Source organism: Mauremys reevesii, linkage group 11 (genome assembly GCF_016161935.1).
Source record: "Mauremys reevesii isolate NIE-2019 linkage group 11, ASM1616193v1, whole genome shotgun sequence".
NCBI classification, from domain to species: Eukaryota; Metazoa; Chordata; order Testudines; family Geoemydidae; genus Mauremys; species Mauremys reevesii.
The window spans coordinates 64,743,114-64,765,924 of NC_052633.1; the positions used below are offsets into that span (position 1 = coordinate 64,743,114).

The 22,811-nt window shown below is 43.1% G+C and overlaps 1 protein-coding gene across 7 annotated transcripts in view; it reads left to right on the plus strand.

Moving 5' to 3' along the window:
• SLC12A8 (solute carrier family 12 member 8) overlaps positions 1-22,811 on the plus strand; it is an 81,540-nt gene that overhangs the window by 27,926 nt on the left and 30,803 nt on the right. For all 7 annotated transcript variants that reach the window (XM_039495881.1, XM_039495880.1, XM_039495879.1 and 4 more), the window contains exons 6-7: positions 15,447-15,560; positions 20,795-20,882. In XM_039495881.1, coding sequence (XP_039351815.1) covers positions 15,447-15,560; positions 20,795-20,882 — 202 coding nt within the window. The remainder of the gene's footprint in view (positions 1-15,446; positions 15,561-20,794; positions 20,883-22,811) is intronic.

The following is a 22,811-nucleotide window of genomic DNA, read 5'->3' on the forward strand; positions in this document are numbered from 1 at the left end:
ACAGCAGGTCAGTGGCAGGGCTGAGAATAGAACTTAAGGTGTCTGATTCTGACTCCAGTGCCTTATCTGCTGGACTATGCTGCTCTTGAGGGTCCTCAGTGGGATCAGGGCCTTATATAACAGTGCTGTTGGTGAGTGACTTTCTTTTGACTTGGATTTCTCCCCTTAAAAATACCAAAAGGTCATGTTTAGCAATAGTTACTCAAAGATGGGTGAGGTCCAGACTGCACAGAAGTCCCTAGGGGTCTTGCCATTGACATCCGCGGGGCCAGGATTTCACCTACCATGTCTGTTTAGGCAAAATAAGGTGAGAGAAATGAAATAAAAACACCCAACCGTCTGTGCAAAAGATGATTAGTAATTAAATATTGATATTACAGTAGAACTCAGATGCAAAGTGAGTCGCCCCCGTCTGTTCATTCTATTATCACACTTAGCTATCAGCCCCTGCCTTCGCTCTGCCAATGGTGCCAACCTTGATGGGCCACCTGTCTCCTGGTCCTCAAAAACCTCAGCACTTTCTCCAGTGTCATCTCCCAAGTCTGGAAAAAGTTCTCCATCTGTGTTCCTAAGGCAGCCGTCATATTCTCCATTAAACCCTCCCTTAAAACTTGCTTCTGCCAGCATTTATAGATTTTTTTGAGGTCGGAAGGGACCATCAGATCAGATCATCTGCTCAGACACAAGCCATAGAATTTCTTCCAGTCAGGCCTGTAGTGAGCCCAAAACCTGTGTTTGGCCAAAGCATGTCTTTCAGAAAGGCATCCGGTCTTGATCTTAAGACTTCAAGAGGTGTAGAATCTACCACTCCTTGTGGAAGTGTTTCCCAGTGTTTAGTTGCCCTCACTGTTTAATATATATATAAAAATGCCTGTAAGTCACTCCTCCCTGGCTTTGGTTAGACAAGTAGCAAGCTGTGACTTCTGCTCTTCCCCTCAGCTCTGCTTTTTTTGTCACATCATCCTTCAGATCCCTCCACCCCATTTGTCTGTTTCATCTACCTGTTGTGTCCTGCCTGACATGTACGTTGGGAGCTCTCAGGGGCAGGGACAGTCTTCCTTGTTGTTTGTCTGTATGGTCCCTCGCACAATGGGGCCCTGATCCTTGATTGGGGGTTGTGGGTTCTACCATACTACAAATAGATGGTGATAACAATGGGAGGTGGAGAGAGGCTACAAGCAAGTATATACAGTTGTTGCAGTGATTTATATACATGTACACATTTGATTTTTTTAAACTACATATAATCAAACTAAATATGTACTTTTCCCAGCTGCCCCTCCATCTGGCCGTCAGGGGCTGACTGACTTCTCATGGGCTTGTGGCACGGTTGTGTTTTGAGGAAGGAGAGGGTAATGGCCTAATAGATTAGTTCATGGAGGGAATTCCATGCATGGGGCAGCACGGAAAGGAGCACGGCCCTTGTCTCATTACTAATCCTCTTAATTATCCATACAGGGCATGTCTTCACTGCAGAGTTAGACTCATAGACTTTAAAGTCAGAAGGGACCATTATGATCATCTAGTCTGACCTGCACAATGCAGGCCACAGAATCTCACCCAACCACTCCTGTAACAAAGCCCTAAGCTATGTCTGAGTTATTGAAGTCCTCAAATTGTGGTTTGTATACAGTGCCTGCCGCAATGCAGTCCTGTGTTGGGCTGGTGCTCTGCATGCTACCGTCCGTGACACAAATGATTAATAACTGCGCTAGCGGAGGGGAATTTGTGGCTGACTCCCAGGAATGGCTGTTGGTGATGATGGTACCGAGCTTTTTTCCTGGTGTTCTTTGTGCTACTACCTAGTTAATTTTGACAGGAACTTCTGTCGTCGCCCTATTGAATATAGAGGTGGGACTTGCACTCCCACTCAGACACCTCAGTTAGAGCCTTAGAAGGAGCCAAGAGTGTTGAATCAGCTAACAATAGCTGTCGTACGAAGAGGATATTTAAATTTAGAAAAACGGGAATTTGCTTTGCTTTCTTTATTCTTAATCTCTGCTTTTGTTCATGGGATGGGAGTTGGTGGATAAAGTGGGCGGGATGAAATATGCCTGTAAGTTCCATTCACTGTTCTCTGCCTTTGGCCTCTTTCATCCTGCTTATCAAGATGCACTTCTTTTTCCTCTTCAGTCCTGTTTTTCATTTTAATCTGTCTTTATCCTCTTCACTCATTTAATGCTTTCCCAGGTGGGAAGTCCAACCATTAGTTTTGCAGAAATTTCGTCTCTGTCCATATTCTTCTCTGTGTTGGTTTTTTTGGGGTCTGTTTTTCCAATTTCACTGAATGCTCCATATTTCATGTTCTTTTACTTCCTACTGGATAGCCTGCCCCACTCTGCTACACACATGAGTAGGGACTGCAGGATCGACCAGACTAGGCCCTGATTCAGCAATTTATTTCATATGGGCAGAACGTCATTGAAATCAGTGGGGCTCTGCATAGCCCTGCAAATACACACCAAGTGACAGACTCAAGGCTCTAAACTTTAAAAAGCGTCTGTGTATTGCTTGAAAAAAACCAACCCAACAGTATCCGGTGATTTTTCCCTTCCTTCATAAATATATAGCACGTAGTACATGTGTGACCTTGGCCTCGTCACTTCACCTCTCCCTCCCTCTCTTCCCCATCTCTAAACTGCGGATGGTAATGCTTTACCTGCCTTATAAAGTGCTTTGGGGCCGATGGATGGAAAGCCCTATGTTAAGTGATAACTATTATTAGTATATATCAAACCAGTCATTGTACAGAGATGCTAACGAGAGCTAGTCACCATGGAAATAACATTGGCAGCATTTGCCACTTCAGCTTTGAACTTCCTAGTCTCTGTCAGCGCTACTTGTGCCATAGTGTCGGATATAATTTTTCCTTGTGCTTTTTAAAATAAATTCTGTTATAGTTCCCTCTGCCCCCTATATTTATAGCTGCAGTATATTTAGTACTAGAAGCCAAACAAGGTTAAGTAGTTGAAGGGAAATGTTTACTGTCCTATAATCTCTACTTTCCTCCTCTTCATTATGTTTAAATGGGGCAATTAAATAAAACCAAAATCACTTTTTCTTTTTTGTATACTAATGATTGTTTTTAAATTAATGAGATCTTTTATGTTGCATGATTTCATTCCTCCAGTGTTCCATCCCAGAGGTGACTCCACTGTTTTGTGGCACAGCCTTGCCTAAGTAATTTAATTTATTTTCTTTATGAAAATAATTTCCAAATATTAAATTATTTCTCCAGCTGCCTCTCTTTTTTTTTTAAATTTGATTTCCTGTCCTACAATCAGCAATGGATCGAAAACAGTGCGTGGGGCATTTGGTTCCTATCTGCACTGTGGAAAATATCATTATAATTAATAATAAATTAATACAGTTACTAAACCAATTACTAATTAGAGTAATAATTACAAATGGCCTGTTAGAATACCAATTGAGCCAACAAGTACTAATTACCAAACCAATTAGAATGCCAATTAGCAGTTGAATACAAAGTACCAATGACAGTACTATTTTACCAATTACAGTACCAATTACCTATTTATATTGTGAGGTCACAATATAATATAATGTTATCATGTCATTTTTGTCAGGTCATATTATAAACTATAATGTAATATAAGTTTGAATTAATAAAATTAAAATGTAATTTTTTGACCTTATGTAAATTAAATGTCATTTTGATGTTTCCAAAATTAAATTCAGAATTTTGTTCTGCAGGGAATTTCAAAATTTCAGTTTTTGGTTCTGGTTTAGAGCAATTTTTTTTGTTGAAATTTCAGATTTTCCCCTGGAAATTTGAGGTTCCAACCACCTCTATTAACTACATCGACAGGGATGTTGTGAGGCTTGTTTCATTACTGTCTATGAAGTGCTCTGATAGTATTGTGAGGAGTGCAGCATTTGATCTGCGTTTCTCTCCACCTACATTCTAATCCCCACCTTGTCTCTTTACTTCTCAAACCCCAGTGTTCTTCAAGAAGTCAAGACAGGACAAGAACATACAGGTATCAGTGTGTTAATGACCATGGTTAGTATTTCAGTATAAGCGTCCACTACTCTCAAAGCATCTGCTTAGAGAAGGGCTCACCGACATCAGAATTACCACAGAGCTCATCAGAGCTAGTACATGATTAAGGTGATAATATAGATTCTTGGCTTTCAAAAGTGTGGAGCACCCTGCACCTTCCATTGACTCCATCAGTTCAGTGGGAGAGGCAGAGAATGCAGCATTTTGAAAATCAGGTCACTTATTTAGGAAATTGAATAGGAAATTTGGAGCCTAACTTTCTTTTTAATTTTTTTAAGTCTTGGCCAGAACCTTTTTTAGCAGAAGGTCTGAGCAGGGCTGGCTCTAGGTTTTTTGCCACCCCAAGCAAAAAAAAAAAACAACCACCACCCGGAATGCCGCCCCTGGAATTGTGCTGCCCCAAGCACATGCTTGGTTTGCTGGTCCTGGGTCTAGAGCTGGTCCTGGGTCTGAGTAGTGTAACCGTTTAATGAAATGAAGACTACTGATTGATATCTCAGTCGGGCCAATGCAACCCAAGAAGTAACCAAGCTGAGAGAGAAAATCAGGTCCAGTATAAATGGCTTCTTTAGGTGGCTGCAGTGAGTTGAGTCTATTTACTGGTGGAGTTTGATGGCTAAAGAATCTGAATCCCACCTGTCCTAGTCATCACGGTCTTCAAGAAAAACAAATGATGGGGACTTCGCCATAACCAAGATGAACTTGCCAAACTCCCTGAGGTGCATGGTGGTTGGTACAATGGGAGACGATCCTAATGCTTACTTTTGTTATTCATACAAGAGACAGATATTCACCAAGTCCCTGTTTTTACCCCAGGCTCGTGCTCACCCAGACAACCCTGGGATACTTCTGTCCTTGTATGCTGAATTACTGAAAACCCTGGAGTGAACAATTCCTCCGCTCCAGCCAGGTCTCAGTAATATCCATCAGAACCACTACACCGTCCAATATAAAATCCCTTTAAAGGTCTTACTACTGGACAGCAAGTAGCAATGGGATTTTAACCTGCTTTTATTTTGACTAATATTAAGTTATTTCTTCAGCCAATAAACAGTTCTTCATACTGTAAATATTAATGTATTGTCCTTGGAGGAAATATAATATGAAGAGGTAGAGTGACCTTGTGGTTACAACAAGGGGCCTGACTTGAAGTGACTCACCAGGTGAGCTTTGGTGAGTCACTCAAACTCTTATTACTCAGTTTCCCCAACTATTGAACAGTGATAATACCACCTGCCTCAGAAAGGTGCTGTGGGTCTTATTTAAATGCTGATCAGGCATTTAGAGATCCTCTGGTGACATGCTGTAGAAATGCACGCAAAATCTAAAGTGTTACCATGTATTGAAACCTGCGTTGAACTGCAAAGATGCAGCATGCTGCGTTTTTAAACTTTGCAAAGAGTGTTCTGTTTAGTCATCATAAGACATGCACAGCAAGTGTTTTCCCCTTAAAGCGCTGGCAGTCTACGCAATTGTTAACTTGTTCATTCTACATAAAAATATTTGTATATTTATTGGGGGCTGACTCATCCTCCTGCTACAATTTCACTGGCTGCAATTAGAGCAATCCCAGTCTCACTGCATGTGCATAGTACAGCTTGACTGAAGTGTGACCTAAATACAGTACCACATTTTCCTCCTTGTTGACATTGGCAGTGGCCAGAACGACAGGTGCAGTAAATTTCCAACCTTTGGCAGCTTTTGGGAGAGGGTTAATTCTGGGATCCCTCACAGCCAATAGCTGACAGGAAGTTGTATTGTGTGTTGACTTTAAACAGGAGGTTTGGGAGATCAGTTCAGAATCAGAAAACAGTGACTTGGACGGAACAAACAGTCACTGCTTCAGAAGGGTGGTGATTTCCTTTTGGGTAAACACGTCATTAATCTAAGGGAGCACATTCTTTTCCATCAAAAGATAAGGAATCCAAATAGCCTTTCTTAGGGCTTGGTCTTTTTAGATTGTTTTAACTGTGGCTTTTTCTGCTTCAGTTACAGACTTTATATAATCTTTCATTTTGGGTTTGCCCTGCTTATTATGGGTGTAGGAAAAAATCTCAGACCAGGTTTCTTTCTTTTCTTTCCTTCCGATTCAGTGATTCTCCCCCCCCCCCATTTTTTTGTTTGTTTTTTTACAAGAAAAATGGTGATGCAGGGTTGTTCTGGGGGTTTTGGGTTTTTTTTGGATTGCTTATAAGTGTGCTGTGTTTGAGCCTGAAGTAAATTGTTTGTCCTACTTTATAACCCGCCTGGGAAACCGGGTTTCTAATAAACACTGTCAGCTTCTCCTTTTATCATTAGTACACTTTGAATAGGAAAAAATAGCAGTCAGATCCTCTCTCTCTCTCTCTCGTTTCTGATTTCATCTAGCAGTGTTCAAGACACCTATCCTAGAATGGTGTCTTTCACGTTGGCCAGTGGGGTGTTGTAAGGGGCCCATTGCGGGGCTCAGGCCTCAGCATGGGTAAAGGGAGACATCATTAGCACATAGGACTCTTGAAGGGAATAGGGTTCCGTGTGGATGTGACAATCCACCTGCAGCCTTGGGACCTAAAATTCCATTTCAACAGGATCTGCAGAGTATCCCCACGTGTCCTCAGCCATAATTAGTTTTAATAAGAACGCAGACAAATAATGCTAAAATAAGTATTTTAATGACTAGTGTGAATTGAACTGAGAGTTAAGAAGTAAATTATGTAGTAATCCTATGTTCCTTCCCTGCCGCTGTAAAGACAAATGTGTATTTAGCACGTCTGGCAACATGGCTGCCTTAACATTGGTTAGAGCCAGGCACAGTAGGCCCCAGTCCTACCAAGACTTCAAGCAGCTTCTGTGAAGTATTGAGCTTCCTTAACGCCTCTTGACTTCAGTTAGGGCTTGGAGGGGGCTGAGCACCTCTGCACTATCGGGTTGAGCTTGTGCAATTGCTGTGCAGTCTTCCCCGGAGACCTTTCTCTGTACTTCTGTGGCCTTGCACCACTGTTCTAATTATGTCGTGGATATATTTTGTCCTTGCATCGATCAATCAGGATTTATTTAAATAAAATAAAGCTCCACTGCTTTTTCCAGGCCTAGGTCTGCCCCAAGTAGTGATTTGCACTCTTGCCCTAATGCTATGACAGCTTTGAGACGTAGGCAGTTGTTCGTGGGGCACCTGGGATATCACCAGACTCTGTTTCACTTACAACCTAAAGCTGGGATTTGAACCCAGAACTCCAGAGGTGAGTGGCAAATGGACTAACCCAATCCACCAGCTGGCTCACTGTAACACTGTGTGCTTAGCCTTTTGTGTAGTGTCTAGAATTGCAGTGCATGTGCTTGTATGAACGAATACCACTATAGTAGTATACGAGGTTATATTACTCGCTATGGTCCATTCAGTGATCTGAAAGCATGCATGAACTAACACTTCCAAACTTTGTTTGTTTGTATTTGTTTATGAGGTTGTTTTGGGGTTAATGGACTGCAAAGCAGCAGCCTAAATTAGTGCTAGTAATGTCAGCAAAGAGTCCTGTGGCACCCTATAGCTTGGAGCATAAGCTTTCGTGGGTGAATACCCACTTTGTTGGATGCATCCGACGAAGTGGGTACTCACCCACGAAAGCTCATGCTCCAATACGTCTGTTAGTCTATAAGGTGCCACAGGACTCTTTGCTGCTTTTACAGATCCAGACTAACACAGCTACCCCTCTGATGCTAGTAATGGGTTGACTCACAAAAGGTGTTAACATATTGTTTTGGATAAAGCTTCTGGTAGTTCGGATCCAAATGTGTCCAGCACTGTTTGGTTTGGAATCTCACATGATCAGGCTTCTTAGTAAGATTTTTGAATCCATATACAGTGGTTGGAGGCGTGGAATGCAGCAGCAAATAAAAAAAATAAAATAATAATAAAAATAATAAGTTGTATGCTGAATGTGGCAGGGCACAAAGCTGGTTGCAACCAACCAACAGTGGCTAGTGCACAGTCTAGGGAGGAGGAAATGCACTATGAGCCCTCTTTCAACCCTGCAGGTCCCATCATGGCATTGTCCAAGGGAAAACAGTGGCAGGCAGCAGCTGGGAATTACGTTACCCTAACTCAGCTAGCATATGCCACACCTACTGCTGTCTGTGGGGAGGGGTTGCCAAGTTTTAGTGGATCTGGCCCCAGCGTAGTAGTTTTAATCCACCAGTGCCTGTCAGAAAATGTGATTTAAAGCAGAGTTTCTTGCACTTCTAGAGCAAATCAGGAAGTGCAAGGATGTCTGCTCAACGCTGTTTGAAAAATGTTAAAACTTGTTTGAATCTCAGTTCTGGTTTGGCAAAGATTTTGTTTGTGCTTCATCCAGTCTGGCTTACCTGGCAACTCATCTTTCCCTTTTGAATTGTTCTGTTTTACAACTCAGCAATAGCGGAATGCAGCTTCTCCTGTAATGTTTGTGGGCTTGAAGGGGAAAAAAAGCCCGCTTGCGCTTATGCCTCCTATACCAAGTTTCAGGCCACAGTGAATTGTTACGGTGAAGTTATCCCTGAATTTAGGGTTATTTAGTAGAAACTCTGACACTCAAGTCCATTCAGCTCTGCATCTCTCTCTGCTCTTTTTTCTTCTGACTCCCTCCCACTTCCTGTCCTCCTCCCAATCCTCCCTCCTAAACACTATTTCTGTATTCTTCTCTCATCTTTGCTCCCTCATTCAGAGATCTCCCTCCATGTCCTGCCTGTAACAGGTTGGCAGTATTTGCTGAAACACCCCACACAGTTATTTCACAGATGTTACTGGGAAAAGGATTACATACGTTCTACTAACTTTCTGAGATAGGTGTTAGTCCACCTGGGTATAAGGGAGGCCGAAGTGACTCCCTCATGAGAGAGGATCTAGGGTGCGGGCTAAGTAGTGACAAGGGGGGAGCCCAAGGAGCAGCCCACCTTGGGGAGGTTTGAGCTGGACTTTATTTTATTGTTAATTTCACTGTTAACAAAGCCCAATCATAGAAAGGTGACTGCGGGGGGTGGGGGGTGAGGGTGGGAGAAGTAGGGGTTGTCTTTTGACTTTGCAGTGTGCAGCCTTTGTGTTTTGGAGCAGGTTGGGAAAGGCACTTACAGTACCATTCATTTTCCTCCTTGGATCCCACACATCTTCACCACAGCCTTTTGATCATGATAAGTCGCCAGAGATCTATACCATTTCAAGTGACCTTCACAGTTGGCTGAACTTTTACTGTTTGTGTCTGATTTAGATTAGCAGGGAGGGACCTCTATGTTTATGCATGTCAAAGGAGATTATAACTGAATAATAATCTTAACTAAAATAGCGTGAATGGCACCTGCTCTGGGTCTGCCTCAGTGAAGCTTTCAAAACTGTCATCATAACCAGTGGATCATGAGATCATCTTGGCTGGCATCTGCACAAGAACTAAATCCAGTTGTTTATGTAAATTGGAAGGCAGGGACAAAATGTTAGCAAGCACTTGTGCCATGATCTTCATTGTGATTTGTAGCATGAAACCCTACAAGCAAATAAATTACAGAAACCATTTATGGATCTTCAGGAATCCATGTGCATGCAAGTTGTTTTTCTTCTAAGGATTAACCCTGGATGGGAGCTCATCCACTCAGATGTGTGGAAACTAATCCCTAGCACTGTGTTAGAAGATCACTGTGAGTAACACTGGGCACAATTAAGAGAATAGTCTTGACTTTTTCTTGGTGAAGAAAAATGTTGCTTTTCTGTTATGGGCTATGGGTATAATTTTTTAGTGAGTTTACTGTGGGTGTGAGCTGCATAGCCCCAATGAACGGAAGTCCTACGTGTATTCACCTCACAGGCGGTGGTGGTGCAAGCTTCTCCACACCAGACCTCAGCTCTGACGTAGAAGGGTGAGTACCAGGAAAGAGAGGGTAGCTGACTCTCCGTACTCGAGTCCGTCTTTTGCCCCTCTGGTGAGGTTTTCAATAGGATACTGTACTTGTACTGGTTTTGTGCTGGGGATACTTGTCTTCTGGAAACTAGACCAGACCAAATTCATTTCATATAGCTCATCCAACGTAGCAACAATCTCTGGGTACCACCAGCCTGACTGGGCTTGTAAGGATGACTTTGTGGTGAAAGGACGTAATACCACAACTAGAACTGAGTGAATTTTTTTTGGATGAATAGGGATTTTTCCCTCCTGACAAATTTAACACGAATTTGCCTAATAATTTTGGCCAATTTTTTTGGGGGGAGTGGGGGCCTTTAGATACCATTTACAAAATGCAGGGAGGAGCATCACCTTATAACTTTTAACCCAGTGGTTAGGGCATTCACCTGGGATGTGGGAGACCCATGTTCAATCTCCCCACCCCCATCTGATGAAGAGAAAGGATTTGAATGTGGTTCTTTCATGGCGTAGGAGAGCGTTCTAATCACTGGGCTATGGGATATTCTGGTATGGGTCTGTCTCAGCCTCTCCTGTGAATAAAATACTTGAATAGTCATTGGGCCAGAGAGAGTGAGAGCAAGTGAACATGACTGTATAGCCTGGTGGTTAGGCAGTCACCAGGCAGGTGGGAGACCCATATCCCTGTTCCAAAAAACATGTAATTATTTATACACGGTGCAGGAGACATTGAGAGAGACCCGCACCCCCAATGGCTAGGCACTCTCCAAAATGCTGCTTCATGAAGACTGAGGACTTTGCAAGTGTTTTGGCAATGGTGATGAAGAGGAACAGGGCCGACGTTAGTGAGGAAATAGACAGGATTTAGTGATTGAAGAAGGAGAGAAATAGAGAAGAGGAGATAATTACTCTAGCATTGTACAGTTATGCTGAGGCTCTCCTAAGCCCCACATCTTACCCTCCAGGATCCTGAACATTCTAGAGTCAGGCCCAGAAAACATCCTGCAAGAAAAACTTGCTGACTGTTCCAGTGAGAAAAATCCAAGCCAGGTACCACTTTGTGGTATTTGGAATGGAAACATGGTGGTTTATTTTTTTTATTTTTTTTTTAAATCTCACGGTCTTCCAAGAACCTCAGCATCCACCTTTATGCATAAATCTCTAACCACAAGTACAGCGTAGTAAGTGACGGTCATTTGGTGGAATGTTCTTTAAGGTAGTTTTCACTTGTGCATGATTTAGTTCCGTGGTCAATCCTGCCTCCCTGCCAGGGTTTGCTTAACTTTAAGCTTATGAGTAGGCTTTTTGAATCTGGCCAAAACTTGACTAATTTGTAATGAGCTCCAGGTTGCATAAAACTTGGCAGGGCAGATATCCTTTATGTAGTTGCATAATGGGCTGACCCCAAATAACCACTGCTTGCTGGCAGGGTCTCCAAATCAGTCATTTTCCAAGATCTTAAAGTGCTAGGCGGAAACCTCAGGCTCTGCACACGGTCAGCCCACTAAGGTGTGTCCTGTGTTCTCGAGCCTCGCGTCTCGAAGCTGACTCAAGTATTTTTCTGTTCTTCAAACTGAAAAAGCCCAACTGTTAAAATTGTCCAACGGTGAGGAGAAACAAAGCTTCTAACATCAGCATTTAGAGCTCAGTGAGGGAGCTTCTCCTCGCCTTCGGAGAGTGAAGTGTTGAGAGTTACGGATGCTTTCTGTTTCCTTTCATAATATACCACACAATGTGGGCGAGGGATCTGAGTACAGTGTGAGCTAAATCCTGTGCCTCCTCCATTCTCCTAGGGATCCAACCAACTCCTTCCCTAGGCATGACTTTTTCTCAAAATCTTCTCACCAGGAGCCATAAATGAAGCTGAAAGCAAGTTAGTTCTCAGCCTTTATTTGGACTGTAGCTGACATCCTTTTGTTTCTATACAGTGTGTCTGTGATTGTGGCTGGTACCATAATAGCAGTGGTAAAATGGTTAACACCCCATCCAAGATCCAAGAGCGAGGGCACACAATGGTCCACAAGGACATAAAATAAGACCCAGCGCTGCTCTCTCTTTCAGATTTGAGGGTGAGGATGATGCTGGTCAGGGATAACCTTCCTCAGTAGGCATTTTGTATTCATCTGCCAAGGCCAATGGAAGAACAAACAAATAATATGACTGTTATACAGCACACCCACAGTGCACAAGATACTTCACAAAACAAATACAGAGGCCGGGTCTTGCAATCCAAGATTTGATGTGTTGCGGCGAGTGACCGTAACTAATAAAGAGGGGGAAGATTGGATGCAACGCGGGGAAAAAGCACAAGGATCACTAACGTTCTGTGCATTTATAAATAAATTAGATGCAGGTGACTGGCCTATTGCCAGTGCAGCCCCCAGTGTTCAAAGTTTGGGTCCCTCTTACATGAGGCCAACCAACAGAGCATGCCATTAACTTTTTAAGCAAGAATCCCTACAAAAATAAATCAGTCTCTTGTATTGTATTATCATACAAAGGACGATTTCCAGCAAATGCTTTTGGTTGGGCTCCAGAGTACTCACTGCTCTCCTTTGACTACATGCTTGGGATAGGAGAGACACTCATCCCAAAATAATTCTTCAGTTGCAAAACCAATTTTCCATCAAACAATAGTTTTGACAGAATATTTTCAGCCAGCCTCACTGCAACCCTAACTTGGGCAAAACGTCCATTTAAGTCAACCTTTTATGTACTTGAAAACTGTTATGTCTCAGCTCAGTCTTCTCTTCTCCAGACTAAGGTTTAAGTATAGACATACCATGAGTCTCTTTGTGCCTGAGGCTTGGTCTACATTAGCAACTTTTGTCAGTATAATTACATTGCTCAGGGTTGTGGAAAATCTGTGCAAAGCAGTTATACCAACCTAAGTCCCGGTGTAGACAGTGCTATGTTGACAGGAGAAAAATTGTTGTCTTATCCTCAGAGGTTAAGGAGAAGATGCAAGGGGCTTAAATTGCAGCAAGGGAGCTTTAGGTTGGACATTAGGAAAAACTTCCTGTCAGGGTAGTTGAGCACTGGGACAAATTACCTAAAGAGGTTGTGGAATCTCTGTCATTGGAGATTTTTAAGAACAGGTTAGACAAATGCCTATCAGGAATGATCTAGTTATTACTTAGTCCTGCCCAGGGGCGGCTCCAGGCACCAGCGCGGCAAGCCGCGGGGGGCGGCATGCCGGTCACTGTGAGGGCGGCATGCCTGTGGGAGATCCGCTGGTCCCGTGGCTTCGGCGGCGGGTACGCCGAAGGCGCGGGACCGGCAGATCACCCGCAGAAATGCTGCTAAATCTGCGTAACCGGCAGACCTCCTGAAGGCGTGCCACCGAAGGCCGCCTGACTGCCGTGCTTGTGGTGGCAAAAAGCATAGAGACGCCCCTGGTCCTGCCATGAGTCCAGGGGGTTGGATTAAATGACATACTTAGGTCCCTTCCAGTCCTATACTGCTAAGATTCTGTGATTAAAAAAAAAAATAGTAGCAAGATTTTTTGTGTGCTTTTTGTCCATTCATGCCAAGGCCACCCAGCTGATGAGGATTCTGTAGGAGCTTTTGATTATCCATAGGAATTTTCTGTGATGGTTTCAAAGCCCTGTTGTTCTCTGTGTTTTTAGAAGTAAAATTTGTAGATGTTTTAAGCAGAGCTCTTGTTCATCAAAAGAGTCATTTACGTTCTCTTTGAGGCAAAGGATAGCTGTGATAGAGTCTACACTCAGTCACCTTTTTCTCTTCACGTGAAACATTGGTCATTGCACTGAACACTCATTCCACTGGACTATTAGTTCCTCATAAACACAGGGAAAATTCTCATTGGTATAATAATATGCCATGGACAAACATTTTGTAGTTGTTAAAGCAAATGTTTTGATTAATGAAATGAAAAACCAGTACAGTTCATGTCTCCTGGAAGAAGTTCCTGCAACACTAGGACACCATATGAAAAACCAGGACTGTCCCAGTCAACTGAGACAATAGGGTCACTCTTTCTATAGAGTCTGTTGTATGCATCATTTACTACTTACCACATTTCCGTGATCTGAGCCATTTTTACTGCGACCATCCCATGACCTTTCCTTGAGCTGTCAGCCTCAAATATGTCTGGCAAATTCAGATGGTTTAATGTGCAGTATCCAAGTCTGCACTGTGTGGGTGGGTGGTGGAGGGGGGAATAAATGTCTTAGATACTTGGAGATTATCGTTTACACAGTGCTGATCTCTCACCAGTTGCCTTTTTCCATACTTCGTAACACCTTTCCTTTTTTTTAAATCAAAATTCATGTGTGATCTGGAAAAACTTAGCATGAGGTGGGTGTGGGGAAGCATGAAATCTCCAGCAACAGCAGAAGGTACGCGGTTATTGGCATTTGTTTTTCATTATGATACATGTTTATGCACCAGTTTAAACATCTGCTGAAGATCTGGGAAAGAGTTTTGTTGGTCATAGCGCACAGCCATGTGTTCGGCTACATTTTTGAAACCATAGTGCAGCAACAGAATAACAATGTAGGTGGGGATGCTAAGAATAAAACTTGAGGTGGGAGTCTCTGGCTATATTATAGGGCCTTATTTTTTTCAGTCTGTGTCTGAGTCTAGCCTATAGGGGAGGACCTAATCTACAGTACATCAGGTTTATCTCAGCTGTGGGTTTATTGATAACATGTGCTTAAAGATGCATTGTATGTATTGATTGATGGCAACTCTCACAGTCAGTGTTTGTCAATTGTAGACTTAGGGCTTCTTTACACGGGGAAACGGACAGGCAGATCTATAGTGGTAAAATTATACTACAGTGCTATAACTCCCATGTGGACACAGTTCTGGAATAAAAGTGACTTTATTTCAGTATAATAACTCTGCTTTAGAAGTGCAGAGTTTTATACTGGCATAGCTATAGTGGGATCATTAGACTGCTGTAGTTCTGCCAGTCAGTTTCTCCATACAGACAAGCCCATATAGGCAGATATTGTGAGCTTTGTCCTCAGCTGGCTTAAATCCAGGCAGCTCCAAGGATTTCAATGGCGCTGTGAGGATTTACACCAGCTGATGATCTGACCGTGCCCATCTGAGTTGTATTTAGCTACAGTTTCGCCAGAAATTTAAAATAGGACCAACCACGTTTTCCTGAATTCATATTAGTTATTACAAATTTAAGGCTTAAACCAATTGGTGTGGTCACATGTGTTTGGAAAATAGACCTTCCCCAACGGCGGGGGAGGGAGAGAGAGAGTATGTCTACACAGCAACTAGACACCCACAGCTGGCCTGGGCTAGCTGACTCACGGAGCTCAGACTGCGGTGCTGTTTCATTGCTGTGTGGACAGCCTGAGCCCAGAAGGCTACACAGCAACGAAACAGCCCCGCAGCTCGAGCCCCGTGAGCCTGAGTTGGCTAGCATGGGCCAGCCATAGGGTTTTCTTTGCTGTGTAGATATACTCGTGTGGGTGTGTGTGTGAGAGAGAGAGAGAGAGAGACTGTAAATAAGGATTTCCATCTATCAGATTCCAAATCCATTTCCTTATAGTTTACATTTAAACCCCTTGTGTTTCCAGAACATGGCTTTGTTGGATATTCGAAAGAACTTATGTTTAACAACACGCTACCAGACTACAGTACGGGGGAGTCCTTCTTCACTGTTTTTGGAGTGTTTTTCCCAGCTGCTACAGGTACTATACGTTTTATTACCTATGCTTTATTACCTAAACTGCATTATAGAGGCGAGCACACATAAACAATGTGAATTAGTCTTAGCACCTTTTCAGGGCAGCAACGCAAGCAACTCTCCTGATTATCAGGGCTGGCCATGCCAGCCTGCCTCAGTGAGTGCATGGTGGATCAGTGATTCTGGGATGGCTCACGTTCTGCACAGCCGCATTGCACTAATTTAATCTTCTTTTTCCTGGTGGTCAGAAATTCCATGTTGTTTTTAATCTATTGGTGCTGAGCTGTAATTGACCTGACCTTCTAATTTTCATGCCTTTTTCCCCCTAATGGACACTGACTCTTTTATCTTAACTCCTTGATACAGGGAGCTGGGATTTCTTTGAATGCAGTCCACTGTTATCTATGAAACCTGTCCTGACTTCCAGACTAGAGGGTTAGGTATTGGTTTAGGTCAGTGTTATTAGGCCATAGTATTAATCTACCGTATCACATTCGATAGCACTTGCCTATAATGGTGATGAACAAGATTTATTTCCTAAATTGTGGGTAATAATTCTTAAATGCTTTTCCTAAAGTAGATGAGCATTCCCATTTCACTGTAGATGGAGCAACTAATGCACAGGTAAGTTTTGCCTAAGATCACACAACAAATCAATGGTAAAGTTGCAAAAAAAAAACCAAAAACCGTTTGTGCTGAGTCCCAGCCCTTTACTCAATGCCCTAGCCCACAGTTATCCTCTCTCCCTAATTATCGATTTTTCTTTGCATTAGCCTCTCAGCATAGCTACTGAGAGACTCTTGCTAATGATCGTTGCTGTGCTGATGTGGTGGTATGTGTAAGGTGAAGGCTGGTGGCATGGTATGTGTAGTACCATTGCTTATCATTCCAGCTGACACATTTGTTAAATTTAATTGTGGATTTGGTTTTATTTCACTTTCCTAAATTAACTAAAAGACCATAAAAAAAGGAATCTGGCCATGCCAAGTAGGAATGAAATCTCCATCAATTCGAGTTAAAATACCTCTTGTTGATGCTGTTTTTTTGCTATAAAAAGTACTGATTGTAAGCAGTTTCCATAGTGATGAATCCTTGGATTATAGAATGAACTTTCAGAGGATTAGCTCTAAGCAACTAGCCGAAAGTCATTAGCAGAGTTGCTGCAGTGCAGGGAGACATATTATATGGTTTCATAAAACAGATGAAATAAATGAGTAGCATAAATACTTGTTTTGTTAGAAATCTACCTCATTTGCCTTGGAGGAGCAAGTGTTCCTGTTACTTCCCTTTTGTCCCAAAATATTCGTTCAACCAGCTGGATCACCAGGGCTACGTGAATGTACTGCGAAGGCCGACTGAAGAATCCTTCTTTCAATGGCTTGTCTGGCCTTTTACAGAAGGGAATTGCTTCCCGTTTCCTTAAACACTCCTGTAGTTCTGTTCTGATGCTGCTGATTATAAAGGGAGTATTTGTCAGAGCGGGGATAGAGAGGGTAGTGATGTGTCAGGCCTAGCAGAGTGTCAGAGCACATTCAGAACTCAGAAAGGCTTGGCCTCTGAGCCTCTCCTGTTTCATGCATTTTGCTGAGTAGTTGGCATAGCTGCTCTTTTTGTTCACTCTCTGTGGAAGGACTGAAGCACTTTAAAGGCTTTTGAATCTTCTGTCATTGTGTTTAAAGATGCACAACCTAAGGGCTCAATCCTGCAATGATGGGAGCTCCCTTAACGTCCTTTCACTTCCACGGTGGTTGAATGTGCTCAGTACCTTAATGGAGACTGGGCCACTGTATCCTCTCAGAGGATCTCTAAATAGCTCTCCAGGTGTATCCTTAACTCTGTTACCGGATGGCACAGCTTCCTCCCCCACATGGAGTAAGGGTTCACTCTACAAGATACAGTCGGCCTCAGTAGCATCACTTCAAGAGGTCCCCTGCTTGACATTTTCAGGGCAACTAAGTGGAGCTCCTTCCACACATTCATAAGGCATTATGCCTTGGTCCAAGAGTCCTCCACTAATGCATCCTTTGGGCAGAAGTTCTACAAGCAGCTATACCACCTGCATCCTTGCACCCTCCTTCTCTCTAAGGACGGCTTATCAGTCACCCACAGTGGAATACACATAGGGACCAGCACTCAAAGAAGAAAGGAACGTTAAAGTCACTTACCGTGTTGGAGTTCAAGATGCATGGTCCCTATCTGTATTTCACTACCTGCCCTGCTTCCCCTCTGCTTTGAATCGTGGCATGATTTGTGGTGGAGAAGGAACTGAAGAAGCGGTCACCCCTTATGCCCTCCATGCAGAGTGCAAGAAGAGTAGGGACACAGGACCAACGGGCACTGCTTGCAAAAATTCTCCAGTCTCAGGCACATGAAGCACATGTGTACCCACAATGGAATATAGATCGGGACCATACATCTCGAAGAACTCCAGTTACAACAAAGTAAATAACTTACCTCTTGAGGTCATGTTACCGTGAAATATCTTTGCACTGAAACTGAAATCTGGAATAAAATGCATCTGGTGTTTCAAACTGACCGCAAATAGATTTAGAAGTCTTGGGTTAAATAATCTGCTGATGCAAACTGGCACAGCTCCACTAAGGCTGTGGAGTGGTGCCAATGTACATGAGCAGAGAATTTGGTCCCTTTTAAAAACGAACTCTTATCTGGTATTTTCCATTCCCCATCTCCTGAGGAATGAAGGCAATGAGGAATGGAAAGGGCCCTTGCTCTCTATCTTGACTTATCATGCAATGTACTAGAAAATGTAAAAATATTTGTCATAGGACAGTGATCTATGATAAATCGTAGGTGGTTAAGTTATAAACTGGAGGTGGTGTAGCTGCTGATTGTCTGTGACCTATGATGTGGGTAGTACCCTTCTGCAAAAGTTTTCATTTGTCCATCCCATGGACAATTCCCAGAATAGGATTATATTGGGCGTAGTTGTGATGTACAGGCTGTCTCGATACTCCCTTGGTTTCCTGGCTGAATTGAGCACGTTTTTATCCTGCCTTGCCCAGCAGCTTTGCCATTATCTGCTTTGTGAGATAGTGGGTCTGTGTGGAAAATCCAGGCTGCTATCGGATTGAAACAGAGCCGTGGGTAATTCTCTCTGAGAACAATCTGCAGATAAGATTGTTCAAATTTGGAGGGGGATGAATGCTTCCATGGGGGCTGATCTACGTGTGAAGGAGAGAAATGTCCCAGCTTCTCAAGTTGATTTTTTGGACAGTTTTTCTTGTTGCGAGCCAGAATTTTTGAGAGCACTCCATCCTATGCTTGCAAATCAGACCCATTCTTTCTTGTATTTGACTGGGAAGGAGGACTTTATTGTTAAGGGTAAGCAGGTTGCTGCTTCATTGAAAACCGTTGGGCCTGCTACTCAGGAAAGCACTTCTTGATGCTAATCTTCTTCAGCTATCACCCTGTCTGTAACATGTCCTTTGTGGACAGGGTGATTGAGAATAAAACAGCAAGACACCACCTGTGACTCCTGAACTTCCTTGGTCCTCTTCAGTAAGATTTGAGGTCTGCCTGTTGTATATAGGAGGCTCTTTGGCCTCTGTGGTTGATGATGCCCACGTTAACTCTTGTTATCATCATACTTATATGGCCCCATTACTGAACTATCAGAGTGGCTCAAAGTCCTTACTATACCTGTCCCCATACACCATTGTGAAGTAAGGAAGTATTATTACCCCCATTTCATAGATGGGAAACTAATGCTGCACAGGAATGATGAAGTCAGAGTTTGGGTGGTGAATAAGCAACGACAGGCTCCAATTCACAAGTCGGTGTCATTTTAAAGCGCTCCCACGAAGTAATTGGCCCTTGTGTGGCATTTCTTCCTGAGCCAAAGACCAGACAGGAGCAATTCATCTTGGCAAAAACCCCACAACGAAGGGGACTCATTACCATGCCATGCCAGTAGACTGCAGTCTGCAAGGGGCACCTTCCAAACACTTTGCATGGTAATGAGTTGAACTGAGGAGGAAGGAAGTTCAGTGGTTAAGGTGCTATCCTGGAACTGACTCAGGGTCCATTCCCTGCTCTGCCACAGACTTCCTGTGCAACCTTGGGCAAGTCATTTGACCACTTAGTTTCCCATCTGTGAAATGGGGATAATAATACTTCCTTCCTTCACAATGGTGTATGGAGATAAGTACACTAAAAACATGATGAGAATTTGGACAATTAGTGTACTATTAGTTGTGCACTACTATTAGTAGTACACTATTCTTCAGTGTACAATTAAAGTAACATGGCTACTTTTCTCTTTATCAGTATCTGAATACTTCTAGGAAGTGCGAAAAAGCTATTTTGACCAGGAGGGATAGTATTGTGCTTATGGCACTGAACTGAGACTCAGGCACTGTGGGCCAGTCACTTAATCCCTTTGTGCCTCTGTTAGCCAAGCTGCAAACTGGGGGATAATTCTCCTTCTCTTCTATCCTTTAGTCTGTCTTGTTTATTTAGATTGTAAACTTTGTGGGGTAGAGTCTGTCCCGTACTATGTATTTCTATGTGTCTATTGCTGGGGCCTCTAGGAACTACTGGAATATAAATAATAACAACAGTTTAGTTAGATTGTCCTCAGTTCTACCATGTGCTTTCTGTGTGACTTTGGGCTTAACACTTAACCTCTCGGAGCTTCAGTTTCCCTATCTGCAAACTAGAGATAATACCTATCTCACCAGGGTGTCGTGAGCTTTAACTGACATCTGCAAAGCAGATTCTTGGATGGAAGATGCCATGTGCCTGCACAGTATTATTATTCTCTATCAGTTAAATGTGCGTGGGATCGTTGGTAGACACAGACAGTACAAGCCATTTTTATAATAAAGATTGTTTCTCCTGGATGTAAGAACCCATCATGTGTCAGAGTTGGGTAATACGGCCTGTTGAATGGACACTGGGATGAATGGCAGCACTTTTCTATTGACAATTGAACAACGCTGTTTTCCATGATGTTTGTATTAAGATAAGACGTTTTTGTTTAAATTCATGCTTTTTTCTCATTTCATTGTCCAGTCTGAACAAAGAGTCCTTTGTGGGCATGTTTTTGGTAGCTTGTTACCATTGGATACAGGGTTGAATGGTTACTTACTTACAAAGCTACGGCTATGGGACAGATAGTGTTTTCAACAGTTACGTGACAAAGTATAGCTACAGTTCTGACATGATCAATAAATGATCTAATTCCAAATTATGTTTATCTTTGTCTACAACATGCAGGTGTGATGGCTGGGTTTAATATGAGTGGAGATCTCCAGAAGCCTGCGGCCAGCATCCCACTCGGGTCTCTGGCAGCTATCGGCATTTCGTAAGTCGCTTGAAAGAGAGTGAGAAGAATTTACTTTCTGTTTAGAGTGTGCCCTGGATGTGACCAATCTATTTCATATTCCAGTCAACCTTTTATTACTCACCCATCTGGAAAATTAAAGTCTGGCTCTTGTTCAAATTATCATCTATTACCCCCTCCTACTCTGGATGGTTTTAGTGAAGAGATTCATTAATGCGGATATAATCAATTCTTCTCCACCCCTCAGGCCCACTTCCTAATACAGAATGTGTATTAACTCTAGAATTGTCAGATTGGACTACTCTAGAGTAGATTTCAGAGTTGTTGGATTTGGGTTTTTTTAAGAAAAGAAAAATTACAAGCCTTCTAAAGAAACAGGCAGAGTCGTTTTCTTGTATTAGCTGACATGTTGCAGCTAAATTTCTCAAGTACTTTTTTATGAAGAATGACTTAGGGTTTAGCCTCACAAGGCAGGATGGGAGGCGGATCGGGCTAGTTACTTGCGTGCATACCTAGGAGGTCAGGCGGGCTGGTCTAACTTTGTCCACAATGAAATATTTAGTGCGCTAGTTCAAGCCGAGCTAGCGCCTCTGTGTACCCGAACTGGAAAACATGCTCCCAGTGCTGTGTAGACATACCAGCAGATAAAAGGAGCCCTTCTGGTGGCAAACCCATAGTGAATGTGACACTGTGTCCTTTGTATGTCGTTTCTCATCCTGATCAGTTTTTGCATGGTGGTGTGAAAGGGGTTTTTTTTTTTTTAATGCAATATGTGTGATGGTAATATTTCCTCTCACTGCCATAAAGGGTACAGTTTTATCGGAGGGATGATTAGAACATTTTGAAGGCTTGTAATTGCCTGTTACATGATCTTGGGGATTAACCTTGCATGAAGTGCGGAAGGTCATTCCTGAAGCTTAAAAGAACACTGGAGTCGTTTGCGCCCTGGGCATTTTACAAATGATTCTGGGCAGGCTAAATTACGGCTCTGCCACACGCAAGTTGCTTTTTTGTCCCTTGAGGGGACCGAGAGGCAGATTGTGTCACTGAGATTTGTTACCTGGCACAGCGTACATCCTGAGGAGAACCAGTGCTGTTCCTCTGACTGGTGCATTGTTGGGGACAGAGCCTAGGGTCTGTCATAGAATCATAGAATATTAGGGTTGGAAGAGACCTCAGGAGGTCATCTAGTCCAATCACCTGCTCAAAGCAGGACCAATCCCCAACTAAATTATCCCAGCCAGGGCTTTGTCAAGCTGGGCCTTAAAAACCTCTAAGGATGGAGATTCCACCACCTCAATAGGTAACCCATCCCAGTGCTTCACCACCGTCCTAGTGAAATAGTATTTCCTAATATCCAACCTAGATCTCCCCCACTGCAACTTCAGACCATTGCTTTTTGTTCTGTCATCTGCCACCACTCAGAACAGCCTAGCTCCATCCTCTTCAGAACTCCCTGCTTCGGGGGGAGGGATAGCTCAGTGGTTTGAGCATTGGCCTGCTAAACCCAGGGTTATGAGCTCAATCCTTGAGGGGACCATTTAGGGATCTGGGGCAAAAATCTGTGTGGGCATTGGTCCTGCTTTGAGTAGGGGGCTGGACTAGATGACTTCCTGAGGTCCCTTCCAATCCTGACATTCTATGAAATCTAAGGCTGCTATCAAATCCCCCCTCACTCTTCTCTTCTGCAGACTAAATAACCCAAGTTCCCTCAGCCTCTCCTCATAAGTCATGTGCCTCAGCCTCCTAATCATTTTTGTTGCCCTCCACTGGACTCCAATTTGTCCACATCCCTTCTGTAGTGGGGGGACCAAAACTGGATGCAATACTCCAAGTGTGGTGTCACCAGTGCCAAATAGAGGGGAATAATCACTTCCCTCAATCTGCTGGCAATGCTCCTATTAATACAGCCCAATATGCCCTTGGCCTTCTTGGCAATGAAGGCACACT